The 14,020-nt window shown below is 34.6% G+C and overlaps 1 protein-coding gene across 1 annotated transcript in view; it reads left to right on the forward strand.

The window, feature by feature from the left end:
• Positions 1–14,020, forward strand: part of UGGT2 (UDP-glucose glycoprotein glucosyltransferase 2) — a 92,308-nt gene that overhangs the window by 21,254 nt on the left and 57,034 nt on the right. Inside the window, exons 9-13 of the mRNA XM_074149661.1 lie at positions 1,760–1,859; positions 5,260–5,320; positions 10,708–10,799; positions 12,286–12,436; positions 13,451–13,570. Of these exons, the coding sequence (XP_074005762.1) occupies positions 1,760–1,859; positions 5,260–5,320; positions 10,708–10,799; positions 12,286–12,436; positions 13,451–13,570 (524 nt within the window). The remainder of the gene's footprint in view (positions 1–1,759; positions 1,860–5,259; positions 5,321–10,707; positions 10,800–12,285; positions 12,437–13,450; positions 13,571–14,020) is intronic.

Raw genomic sequence — 14,020 nt, forward strand, 5'->3', positions numbered from 1 at the left:
TTAATTAGCTTCCAAGTGAAAATTTAGCTAAATTTAACCAAAACTCCTTCAGCTATAAGGCATACTTCTATTTATAAATAACCCTAAAGACCATTCAAGAGCTATCTTTCAGAAGCCTTATGTCTTAGGTAAGTAATTGGATTTACTATTCATAATGAAAAATGATGCGTAGAGTACTGATGTGGTATTCCCTTTAATAACTCATTCTTTTATCTGCGTGAACAGCCTCTTGATCTCTAGTGCTTCATTAGCTTTCAAAGCATACTTTCAGATCTGCTTTAAGCTCAGGATCATCTTTTCCCCAAGGTGCCCTACATCGCGCTCTCAGCTGTGTTAGGGTGCTGCAAGGGGAGGTCTGTAGGTGACGGTCCTGGACCAGAGATAACCAAGAAGGTAAAACGACATGTCAGTTTGCCTCAGTGGGATTTGAATATCCGTACTCTAAGGTGTTTGGCATAAAATGGAAATAATCAACAATTTATGAAGGATTTTAACATGTGTCCTGAGTGCATAGCAGGTAAGGCATCACTATCTGTATTAACAGCAGCAATTGGGTGTTGCTTCACCTGGTCAGAGCTGCTGTGGCTGTTGAAAGGGACCTGAAAGGATCTTTTTAGGGACCTTGGTCTCTTTATAGTCTTTATTAAATGTATTAAGAAATACCAAGTTAACATTCCACCTCTCAGACTCGCCTTTTTATCGGGACAAGATGTACTTTATTGGGCTAAATTAGGAATACATGCTGTTTGTTTTCCTTCAGCCTCTTTTTTTTTTTTTTTTTTTCTTCTAAATTGCTTTGAAAAGATGGTGCAAAGTCCTACTAGGCAGCATCCTCTATGACTTTCTGCCCAGTGCTTTTTACTATATGTGGCATCCGCTCTCCTCAAAGTGAATAACCCAAGGCCTTCAATTTCTCCTCAAATGTCTTAACTGGTAGATTGTGAGGAAAAAGCATCATTGCCCCAAGGCAGTTAGGCAGACTGTATCCAAAGTGCACAGAAGCACCTAATATATTATTGCCTTACCCTGTTGGTACCAAAATTGGATTTGTCACACTCAAATTAGGCACCTAGGGAAGGTTAACTAAATTCCATTGTTGTTTTTCCAGTGGGTAAGCAAATGAATTATAAACTTGCATATAAATATGCAAATTTACTTCATTCTCGGAAAAAAATGGAAAGAGAAAAATGAGATGCCTGTAAAAATTGTGCTACACGAGAGAACTGAAATTTGACAGTAGATTGGCCTTTCTTTCATGAGTCTCTGTGAAATTGCTGCAAACTCTTTAAAAATGTGCACCTTATGGTCGATACAGCCTTCTACATTTAACATGCCTGTTTTCTGAAAATCTTGTGAAGTCCTGGAGCTGGCAAGTTCTGATTCTTTACTACAGTTGTATGTGTCTGTGGGTTGGCGTGTATCTAGGTTTGAGCATGATATCCTTGTGATACTGGTACAGTACCGCATGATGAATTGTCTGGTTTATTTCAATGTGTTTTTATAAACTTGGAAATTACATGTACAATGTTTATGCTTAGGATGGCTGAGCAGAATTCTGTAGAAAATCTTCATTTGGATATTTCTAACTTTTAAGTGCCCATCTCTTCGACCTTAGTAATGTTACTTCATAATCTTTTATAATGCGTGATTGAAATGTAAAAACTGCTAATAATGGAAGTGTGTATGTGGAACAGTTTTCTGATTGTAGGGAGTATTGATTGAGGGTGATATTTCCGGTGATTTTATTTTTATTTTCCAGATCTTAGTTTTCAAGCAGCTGCTCGAATTATGTCTGCCCCTGTTTATGATGCCTTAAAGGTAATGAAAGACATAGCTCAGAACTTCCCGATAAGAGCCAGGTATGATACTTAAGCTTGTTTTTCAAATACTGTGTTTGTGTTCGAATTTAATGGCAGTGATACAGATTTATATCCAAATCCTGCAGTCAGATATGCATCTTTTACAGCTTGCTTAGATAGATTCCAGGCAATTTCTTCAAGTAGAAAATAACTCCTGGGAGAGATCATGATCAGTCTCTTAAATGTTTCCTGTCTGATGCAGAAGATGGCATGAAGGCTTCCTAATCCGTCAGGCACTTATGGTTGAATGCCTACTCCTCTCTGCTTTTACTGGAATAATATTTTCCCAGGTGGAAAATTCTGTTGAATTAATAGCAGATCTTCTCACAGTAGGAAGAAGTAAAATTCTATTAATAAATTTCATAGAGGATCCACCCGCATCAGTTCTAAGCACAACGTTGCTGATAAGATGTTAATGTTTTTACTGGGGAAGATAACAGATTACTTAACAAAAGATCAAGATAAATATTAAATAAATGACGAACATTTTCCTCTGTGCTAATATTAGTATTAAAAATTGCTCTTCCTGTAAGCTAATTGTATTGTAATTCATATTTAATAAGTTCTTCATGCAATTCTATCAGCAATATTTGCTTGAATTACTGAATTAAATATGATGCTAAACAGGGTTCTTAACTCAGTGTGCTTTCACATTTTACAACTCTTGTTTAATTATCACAGTGTTTCATTGTCGTCTGATTTTCTCTTGGAGAAAATCTACACTGTAATGGAAAAACTACCTTTTGTAACATCTTGTTTCAAGGAAGAAAAATAATTTTAAAATGCCTCAAACATAAGTATTATGAAATAGTAAGGTGTAAATTACAGGTAGATTAGCAATCAAAAAATACAGCTTTCCTTTACAAGTAGTGGAAAGGTACATAATGATGAACTGCAAGGCTAGTTCTGTTCTTTAAAGGACAGGAAAAAGTCAGTTTGAAGTGTGGTAGGTGACATTTAAATCATTGATTTAAAAAGTCATTAAATTGTTACATTCCACTCTGACTCCCACTGTGTATTTGTGGCATTAGAGCCCAATTTACCTGCTCTTCAAACATCATATTTTTATAGGTAAAAGTATCAGAAGACTTGAGAATTATTAAAAGGGGAATTGCAGTTTATGTCCTGTATAATTTATTCTAATACGCTAATCTAGCATGTTATTTTTAACAAGAGAGATTATAAATATTTAAATAAAGTTAGTAGGTCTGCATTGACAACAGACTTAAATCAAAGGGGCATTGTGTTAAAAAAAAAAAAAAAAAAAAGTGCACAAAATGTATTTCCTTAATAATCTAATCATACTTAACGTGCTGAGTCACAAATACTAGTTTGGAAAAAAAAAAACCAATCTTGAATAAACAGGAAATGGAAAAGATACTGCTTAATCACTTTAGATAGATAACTGGTCATTATAATAGTAGTGTTTTAAAATTGATTAAATTTTACATAGCTTACATATGAAAACAACCATTTTTTAGTTATGCAAATTTTGGTTTGAAAGGCTGTATAAAAAAATCTTAGAACTATAGTTATTAAAATAAAAATTAAATATATATTCCTTAAAAATGGAAGGGTTCCTTAGAGCATTAAAAAAAAATATACCAGTCTTCTGGAAGTTTCTTCCACTTTCATCACCTGCATTTTTGTGTCTTGATATTTCCAGTTGAAAAGGTTAGTCTGAGCTAGATTGTACAAAATGTCATCAGATGCAGACAATGTAAGAACTGATATATGTCAAGGCAATATTTTAATAATTTATTTTCTAGGATATTTTTTATCTTTGATATATTGTATACATGTCATAAATATCTGTTATTTAAGAATACGATAACAGGAAATATAATACTGATTCTTGCTATCTATTCATCATTCATGCATGTTAACATTATAAACATGTGCAAAGTGTTCTCTTTTCCCTGGATATGCAGTACTGTATAGCTACGTGTTCTTCCAGATAAGAATAAAGATGCATAAAGTTATGTGATAGAAAATGTTACAACCTTAAGGTAATACAAAAATATTCCAGTGTCATGTAGAATGATAATTAGTATCCATTTACTTTCAGACAGTAAGGTGTTTCTATTTGGTGAGTCTTTAGCACTGAATATTTAGAAAAGCAGTGCATAAAACTCTGTAAAGCTTTGAACAAATTGAACGAATGACTGAACTCAAAATGGACTAGTATCTTTCACAGGTACTTTTACAGTTGTTACCTCACATTCCTAGGGTGTCCTTCTCAATGATCAACAATCACACTTTCTCCTTAAAATCTTACTAGAAACCTACATCGTCAACTGCCATATATAGACAAGGAGATACATAAAGAACCATTAACTATTGCTTTCTTATTACCAAAACCAGCTATCAGTAAAGCTTACCTTTTGCTGATAAGTATTTTACTTCCTTGTTAATGTTGGGCCAGTTTTATCTTCTCCTTTCCACCACCTTATTATTCTCACATTCATTTTTTGTTTCTGCTTTGCTACTCTAAGCTGTTTGGAAAGATTTAGGTTGTTCGTTTTATCTGTGTAGCTTTTATCACCTGTGTATGCAGAATTGTAGAATCATAGAATGGTTAGAGTTGGAAGGGACCTTAAAGAGAATGAAACATTGATTCTGAGGGTTGCAAGCCCTTGTGCTATTTATGTTGAGTTGAGCAAGATAAAAATCAGATATTTTTTTTTTCCTAAAACATGTTTTACTTCAGGACTTTAGCACTATTGCTATGGATTCAGTGTAATAGTTGTGGTAATACTGCCACACGTTAAATTTCCACCTAGCTATGGAGTCCTTCTGTTAAGTAGCTGTTTTGCTCATTGGCTGAATAAACTGTCAGTGATAATTCCCATCTATTACAGATGTTGTTTTAATAAGAAGTTCTGTAGTGTTCCTGAATTATGTCTGTTGCTGGTAGAAGTTACCTTGAAGCAGTGTCCTACATAGTAAGCTTTTGAGACTTCTGACTTGATAGTGTTCTTCCTAATCCTTGTCCTCCATTTTTCCAAATTCAAATTTAGCTTCAGATATTATTTTCTTTATACTTACAGTTTCTTTTAATGTTTTTTAAAAAATCTTAATCAGCAATGTTTCCTTTTCAGCAGAAATATTTATAGTTTCTTGCTTTCTGTTCTACTTTTTTTTTACTTCAAAACCAGTGAACACAGAAAGTAGTACAGTATAAGGTGTATTTACTCAATATTGAATACACTTACAACTTTCTTTATGTGCATAGAGAATGCCTAATCTTTATGAGAAAGTTTAGATTATTTGAACAATAATAAGCAAGTTATTAAGCTCATCCTTCAATGACTACTGATAATTTATTTGAACCATGTTGACAGGGTTTAGTGCCGTCTTTGACATCACAGTTTGAGTTACATCTTTCCTGTTTTTACAGGTCACTGACCAGAGTGCCTGTAGACAAGAAAATGCGAAATGAAATAGAAGAAAATCAGAAGGTTTGTTTTTATTTCATCAAGTGGGCACTTGAGTACTATTATCATATTACTGCTTTTGGAGATTTTTATTAGCGTAGCAACTTTCACATGGTTTCTATCAGTTAAAAAGAGCTAATTGTTCTAAACACCTTTGAAGAAATAATATTGAAATACTCAATTCAGATTTTTCATTTTCTGCTGTCCTTGATACTTTTTCCCTTTTTTTGATTTTACAGAATTAGGCAAGAACAAACAATTTTTATGTAGTGTTGTGCTTATAAGTTGTCATAAAGTGTATGCTGTGAAAGCAAAATAGGTATCAGTTAATTTTTCTCGAGCTTTGGTATTGACTCTAGCCCTGCTGCTTGTATTATGGTCAGCACATGCTACCTTTGAGCTTTCCACACATGATTCATGCATACAACCGTTCTGCGAGGTATTTTGAACATCACCTGCTGTAGACAGTGGATTTATTTTTGTCCTTGATGCATTGCATCTTTTGTGTATCACATGAGGAGCTATTGTTCATGTGGTTTTGACTGGTCTGAGATGTATTCTAAGATGCCACTTGTTTGTAGAGATCGTGACATCTGTCATATTTTCTGTCTCCGTTCAAAGTTTGGGTTTTTTCTTTCAAGTTGAATGTTAAGTGTTGGCCATCATGCTTTTAGGACTTTTTACGTGAAAGGACATCCATAGAACTGTCCCTAATCTTGATCTTCAGAACATATATTTTCATATGGTGTTAAGACTGACCAACCACCATAGTGAAAGGGATTTTTCTTATGTCACTCCTGTACTTTTGCAAGTACTTTTTACATTTCCATTTATTGTTTTGCTTTGTATCCATTCAGGCCTTTCCCTCTTGTCTTGACAAGACTAGTATCTACAAAGGGAATGCTTTTCCAGTTTCTTCCACCTTCCTAAACAGTGAAAGTGAACAATATCCCTGTTGCACTGATGCAGCCTTCTCTTAAAGAGCTTGTCAGCTCCATTGCAGCAAAAATTTCACATAAATGTGTTGGAGCTCTCCACCATGCAAAACTAATGTAAGGCTTTCCAGTCTTGAGTAATTCCTGCCCAAATAGCGACAGGCTCAAGTGTTACGTCGTTGTGGTTATGCAAACCATTTTATAGGGCCTTTTTTCTCCACAGGTGATTACATGTGGGACTCGTGCATTGAGAATACAATTCCCATATCCTAGCAGTTTGCCTTTCTGAGCCCTTCAGCTTTCTTCTATGCAGGGTGCATGTGTGTTTCTTGAGTTTTCACAGAGATCTTAGAATGGTCTCAACATTATGCAGACCACTTTTTTCTTGCACCAGTGAGAAGTGCTATACCATAGTTTTTCTTCAAAGGACCAAATCAGTATTTGCACTCCACTTCGTTGCTTTCTGAATGCAGCTGATGTACACATTTTCCTATATCTCTTCATTGTTCAGGTTATAGTCCAGATAAAGCAAAACAAAGCCCTGTTGATGATAGTTTCTCCAGAGTGTGAGTGTTGGTATCAGGACTTTCCTTGGTTTTTTGGTGAATTCTTTACAATGTCTATCTCAAACTGCAGCTCTGTTAACACAGAAATAAACCACAACTGCTTCATCAAAAACTACTTCTCTACCCCAAAATGCAAAAAAAGGGTATCTCAGAAATTAAAATAGGTGTTATTACTAAGTATAAGGATTAGGAAAAGTAACTAAGATTTGGTTTGAAATGAAGAGGTCTGCATTTAGACACACCTATATGGTGCGTAAAGTCCTGTTATGACAGTGAAGATGTAGTCAATGGACATCAAAAACAATTTAGCTCACTCAGTGATTGTTTTGTGAGTCATGACTGAGTTGCCTAAACCTGAATTTCTGATGTCATTTGAGATGCCGCAGGCTATCCAAGATAGCAGTACAGGTCTGGCAGATGTGTCCACTGGGATATCCATTCCCTCTGTCTGAGCCGTACCTTCCAGTCCAAGATGCCTAATCCTGAGACAAATGACATTGGGTATCTATGTGGTTGGTCAACTGAATCACTCCTATGATTCCATGACCGTATTAAATACATTAGGAGAGTCTTAAGCACTTAAACCACTAAGTTTAAATTTCATACTGCATCCTACCTGAGGGTACAGGCCTTTAGACAGCTAAAAGCTAAAGTCTGTTTAATAAAAGTGGGGAAACTTCCTGAGCACTGCTGCTAGAGCACAATAAATTGGCATGTGCATTCTTGAACTGCAGTACATCCATCTAGCAGCAGGAGAGATATGATCTCATGCTGGGTGTAACTGGATGATTCCCTCTCAAGATAATGAAAGTTGAATAGGAAATGCAACGGGAGGAAATAGAGGTATTGAAAGTTGAAAGGCATGTGATAATTTAGGTGTAATGAATTGATACCTAAGAAAGAGACAAAGAACTGCTATAGATAAGAGGAAAAATAAAATCTCATTAAACACAACTCACAACTTTTAGTGCAATAATTTGCTGACAGCTTAGCAAGAAAATGCTATATGAGTATTATCAGCATTAAATTCTAGTCTTAGATGCCTAAATACTCCTTCCATCAAAGTTATGGCAAATGGATGCTCTTCTGAACAATCAAATGCCTAGCATCAAAATTGTATAACGAGTCTGAGCTCTGATTTGGCTCATTTCTTTTCCTACTGCAGTACTGAAGGATTTGAAAACCTTTTAGACTCGCATTTCAACACTCAATGGCTGATACTTTTATCATTGCTCTTGCATTAATTTTTCTTAGGGTTAGGTTTTTACATCAGCCAGTTGCAGTCTTACGCCGTATCTCTGTTTACATAAGTGCCTGGGCTTATAAGAATGTGGCCAGAAAGCTTTCAGGAGTGGTAAGAGATCTCTTATCTGAAATGCCAGCTTCAGTGCTTCAGGGAGAGGGACTGTTCTAGTTGTTCTCACAAGATCTGCGCCAGAGCCCTTGAAAGATGCTGGTAAGATTTCTTGAGACTGGAATAGTCCTTATATTTATTGTTCACTCCTTGAGTTCAGTGGCATTAAAGGGGATTTTTTTCTGTGGTTACAGCACTTCATGGCACAATACTGGTTTTAAAACTGGAATCCAAGTTGGATTTGGTAACTACAGGAAAAATTTCAGGTTTACCTAAGATTTTGGGTGCTTCTCCCTGGTACAGGGGAGTCGTATCACTGTGTGCCTGGCTGTTTAATTTTGTCCCATCTGCCTGTTTTGATGGTGTCTGGGGACCAAACTCTGTGTAGGTGAAACGATCAGAAATTCCACGTGCTGCAGGGACGCTCAGCATTGTCAGGCATCTATGAATTTGGGCTGCTTATAAGGGATGTGTAGAGTGAGACCTCGGGAGGACGTGTAATTCCATGTGAAGCTGTGGTAGGAAAAATGTACGTCAGACACCAGCCCCTGCTTCTGGTTTTTGTTTTAATGGTTGCATGAGGTTTAACAAAGATAAATATTAAGTCCTGCACTTGGGCCAGAGTAATCCAAAGCAGCAGTTAGTTATAAAGAAGTTAAGTGCTTCCTTTTCTATACCAAGTTTTGGGACATGCCAAAAAAACATTTCTGTAATTCAAATTAGTATAAGATTGGGAATAAACTGAGTTTTATAAATTAGAAAGGTAATTAAATTCTCTTTCTTTTTTTCCTTATCCAACCATAGGAAACTTCCTGCCATGCATTTATAGTCCTCATTTTTGAAAGGCCCACTGACATCCTTTTTTTTTTTTTTAGGTGCCTACTAAAATTTTCATAAAAGAGAATAACTAATTAAATTTAGGAAAAAAAGGCTTTCTGGTTACTTCTTAACATTAGTGGGATGCAATCACCCCCAAATCCACCATTTCTTCACCTTATATCTGAGTTTGAATATATAAAATATTTAGATACTTTATAATAAACATAAGTAATTACTCTTTTGTAAATATATATACAAAAAAAGCAATGAAAGCACTACAAAGTTCAGGTTACACCTTTGGAAATAATGAAGTTTACCAATTTCAAAAGCTGGTTTTAAAGGTCAAGGACAGATTTTTGGACTTTCATGAAAGTTCTTTGTGTGTCAGGCTCAGGCTTATCACAGCTGCATTTTTCCTTCATGGAGCACCCTGCCTTTCATACATTGATATTAGGTGCCGTTACATATTTCCACTGAGCTTTGAGTTGTGAAAATGTTTATATATACTAAGGAATATGGTACCTTTTCAATGAATGATGAGTAATATGCACATGTGTTGGATTACAAGAAGCTTCATGTGCACTGTTGTCTCATTTCATGGCTGAACTTGTAATGCCACAAACCAGTTAGCTTTGAGCTTACTTATATTTAACTGTCTAAAAGTAACCACGCTGCTTGAAAGCAAAAATACCACTTTCAAAGCTGTCCTGTTTTTTCTCTCATTTGTTCAGTGGCAGGCTCATAAGTGGAGTAATATACGCAGCTTTAGTTGCTTGCTCTAAGTGTGCTTCTGTTCAAAGTGTGCTATTTGTTCACACTTATTTTATTCAGTAAGTGGGAGCTAAATGGGGGAAAAAAAATGATCTTTCTCAGCTTGCTTTTTTCTCTGCCTATTTTTGGTGCTTTCCATTCCTCTCTTGGGAATTAAGACAGATCTGGAACTCTGACTGCTCCTCATGGGGTGAGTTGGAATAAACCGCTGCTGTTGCTCCTGTTACTTATCTTGCTACAGCCACTGTAGATTGAACAGTGTGGTGCCTCACAACTCTGAAATAAAATGATAAGGCATCCCTTAGTCCCTAAACACTTCCTTCCTCTTGTATTTGTTTATTGTGGATTTTTTTCTTTATATAAAACAAGGATATGCTATCCCTTTCTGAATTTTTTTTTTTTTCCCCAAGGCCCCTTGGTTGTGTCTTTCTAGTCTGTCTTTCTTACCTCCCCCTAACAATTGTGACTATGAATTTTTGGAATTGTGAAAGATTTTAAGCTATTGAGAAGCTAGTGTCAAGTGAAAGTCTGAAGGGCACATGTGGGGTCTTCCTTTAATCTCCATTTGGAAGTGAATGGATATGTATAAGGAATATGCAGGGGGTATATTTCAAAAACTTTTGAGCTGTATTTCTTTATTAGAGTATATTTTCGCTTTCTGTTGGCAGACACTGAGAATGTGTTCTTATCTATACCTTGTACAGGTAGGGACACTGTAGGTTGTTTTGAGGGGGGATTACCAACTATTTTCAGTTGTATTAAGTATTGAAAGTCTATTAAATAGCACTAATAAAAGTATGTTGTCACTATTTTTACCAACACCACTCAGCTAAAAGAAGAAATTATGTGGAAGAGATTTGATGTTTCTGTTGTGTAGAATTACTTAAAGTTTTATATTATTTTTTTTAATATCTGTATATGTATGTTAGTGTCCTAAGTAACTTAGCAGTACTTCTCATTTTTAAGCACTTTTATGAAATACTTGGAATCCAACCTGGAGAAGCACGTTTATTTCTAAACGGCCTTCAAATTGACCTGGATTTTCATGATCCTTTTAGGTAAGATGGTATATTTGGTTTGAAAATTATAGAATTGCTAATAATACTGGAGGAGTTGTGCTCATGGTGATAAGTGATCTCATCTGTTGCATGTCCGGGGCCACGAAGTGCTCCAGTAAAGGGAATATTGGTTTACAGTGGTTTTACTTGGAATATGATCACTGTATAAGTAAGTAGCTGAAAACAGCATTTTCTCCTGGAGTGTTTTATAATTTGCTTACAATTTTGAGTCACCATGTAAAATTCATTTTAAAATGGGAGGAATACAACATGTATGTATGAAATGGTTGGAAGAGCAGTTATATATATGTTAAGTGTTTTCACATCCTTATTTCTTAAAAATTATAAGAAAAAATAGTTGCAGGCATTACATTTAGATACACAACACCTTGGGTTATATTTGGCACGCTCATAAGTGTGTCTGACCACCTGTAATAAGTTCTGTTAATGCAGAACTAATCTGCTTTTGGTATAAAAGATCTTTTTCCAGGTTGTGTAATTATACTATAATTATTTTGGGTGTGACTTGCCTCTTTCATGAAAGCACTCAACTGTTAATGTTTTCCCTTGCATTCTTCTGTATGTTGTCAACAGCAGGACAGACAAGACTACTTTTAAAACCGTCTTTGGTGGCCTGCAAACTGTCAGTAAATCTACTGATGCTAAGGCTGAGGTTTTTTTTTTTTTCATTTTCCTATATAATTCATCAGGATCTACAATTTTTTTATTTTGTATTTTTTAACTCAAAATGTCTTCTTTTCTCCTCCAGGGAGATTCTTAAGCTTTCTTGGTTTTAGCATTTATACTTGCAATTTTTACGTAACTTTTTCTCAGCCAGTTTGAGTTGGAGACACTGGCATCTTTTTTGATAATGATGCAAATATTAGTAGCACTTTTTAATGCTAGTGCTAGGTTTAATTTCAATATATTTTAGAAGAAACCTTTCAGAATAGAGAAAAATCAAAATGAAGCAAGGTAGAAATAAAGGCATTTGGAAAATCTTGCCAGCTGCTTCTGGTAGGTGAGTCCTTCAGTTTGTTTCCAGTCTCATATTGAATTTTCAAATTACAATGAATGTTAGAGAGTCCTGTTGGGTCTTCTGGAAAAGAGGTTTGTTTGTTTGTTTTTTTTTTTCTTTTAGAGGTGTATACCTGTGTTTTTCCTCCATACTGTTTTCAGGGTTCTGTGATGCAGATTTAGGGCTTGTCTGTGTCTCCTTCACTTGCTGCCTGCTTCTCTACACACTTGCGGAGCTTCCTATTATTTGTGTAATATGTTATATGTCTTCAAAGTATTTCAAAACAGAATTATAAGTGTAGTGTTATTAATTTATTTTGTTTTAAACATTTAAGTGCAGAAGATTATTTAAAAAATTATTATTAATACTAAAAATAATCCTTGTGTTAAGACTTTGAAGTATTTTTTCTTTTTATGTCAAGACAAGAGTTCTGTGTAGGTGTTAAGCTTTTTTTTTTTCCTGAAAAAGTATCTTAGAGACTCTTAAACTGGAAGGAAAAGTGATGCATGGCCTTCATGAACTTGGAATCAAAGAGGAGATCCTGAGTAAATTTATGAGGTTGCATATACATCCCACAGATGACAATTATGTGCTAGATATTCGTCACTCTTCAATAATAGTGAGTAATGAAGCAGTTATTTATTTTAATGTTACGTATTTGATGCTATGTATAAGACAATGTATTTTTTTTTAGAGTAATTAAAATACTAGGCATAAAAAGCTATACATCAATAAGCAGTGTAAAATATTTTGGAGGGTGCTATCTTTTCAATGTATTTTAGGAGTAAGCTTTTTCTAGATTATACCTTATTAAAATTTTAAGATGTAGGATATTTAAAAGGAAAGAGGAATGTATCTAAGAGTGGTTGCACACTCATAGCTATAGAATTTGACAGCAATTAGTCTAGCTATGTAAGTAATATCCTCGTATTATGCAAGACTGCTAAAGGTGCTTTAAAGGTGTGATAACTGAATTATGAAGAACTTAAATATTTTGTTACTAATAGTGCAATTACTTTGCTTTTTTCCCCCCTTCTTTTTGAAAGTTAATGCAGTTTTCATTACAAAGTTTGTGTCACTGAAAAAGGCACCAAAATACTTATTTTCTTCACTTGAGAGAACCATATGTTACTTTTCTGCTTGCCAAGTGCAGACAGGCTTGCACAGAAAACAGTAGAACAACAATTTGGCCATAGGTTAATTACTTAGTTATTTTGATATATAAAGTGCTACTGCGGGTAATAGATAAATACTGTATTTGTTTTACAAGGTGGTTATGCTGTGCTACATGTCTGTGTGATATGTTGTTATAACCTTTGTATTGTGAAAGTACATTGCACAGTTGGAAAAATGCTTTTATTCACATCCTGATACAGAGTACAAAGGCTCTTTTTTCCTTTTCCATCCATTATTAGTTTTACTATGTACTGCGAATAAAAAAATGCAGTTTGATTGAAAAGGAAAAGAAAATACGAATTAAAAAAGCTATTTTCTGTTACTATTTCAAAAAGAAGATAAAACACTTTACTCTTTCCAGACTTTCCATGTGATTTAAAATAGCTTTATTTATACATACATAACTTTTTCAGTGTTTAATGCATGTTTTTTTAAATGAGGGGCTTTTTTGTTTTAGTGGGTTAATAATATAGAACAAGATCACAGCTATAGCACATGGCCTGCAAGCTATCAGGAACTGCTAAAGCCCACATTTCCTGGAGTTATACAGCAGATTAGACGCAATTTATATAATTTGGTAAGTTTGGAGAACTTAATTTTTGTGCATTGTTTATGTATTAATATGTGTTATTATGTATTATATTTATATTCAATAAATATAATTTATTGAAAAATGCACATGCTGTATTTATTGTAAACATAGGTTAGAATTTCGTGTTTTCTCTGCGGGTCTGCTAATAGTACTGAAAATCTATTTGTTTAGTGAGTCATACATGATCATTAGTCTGATTTCCAGAAGCAGTGTTTCCACCTTTCATCTATTGACTTTAACAGCTCTATTTTTGGTGAACTGGTTTATTTCTATGAAACATTGCTAGAATTATAAATAATGTTAAATTTTACGTTCTGCAAAATGGACCTTCCTGGTAACCTGGATTTTCTTTGTAACCAGGAGGTAAATACATGAGATATCATTACTTTTTTCTGTGTATTTGGCCATGTAACAAAAGGATAATAATGGACAAAG

Source organism: Numenius arquata, chromosome 1, assembly GCF_964106895.1.
Source record: "Numenius arquata chromosome 1, bNumArq3.hap1.1, whole genome shotgun sequence".
In the NCBI taxonomy this organism is placed as follows: domain Eukaryota; kingdom Metazoa; phylum Chordata; class Aves; order Charadriiformes; family Scolopacidae; genus Numenius; species Numenius arquata.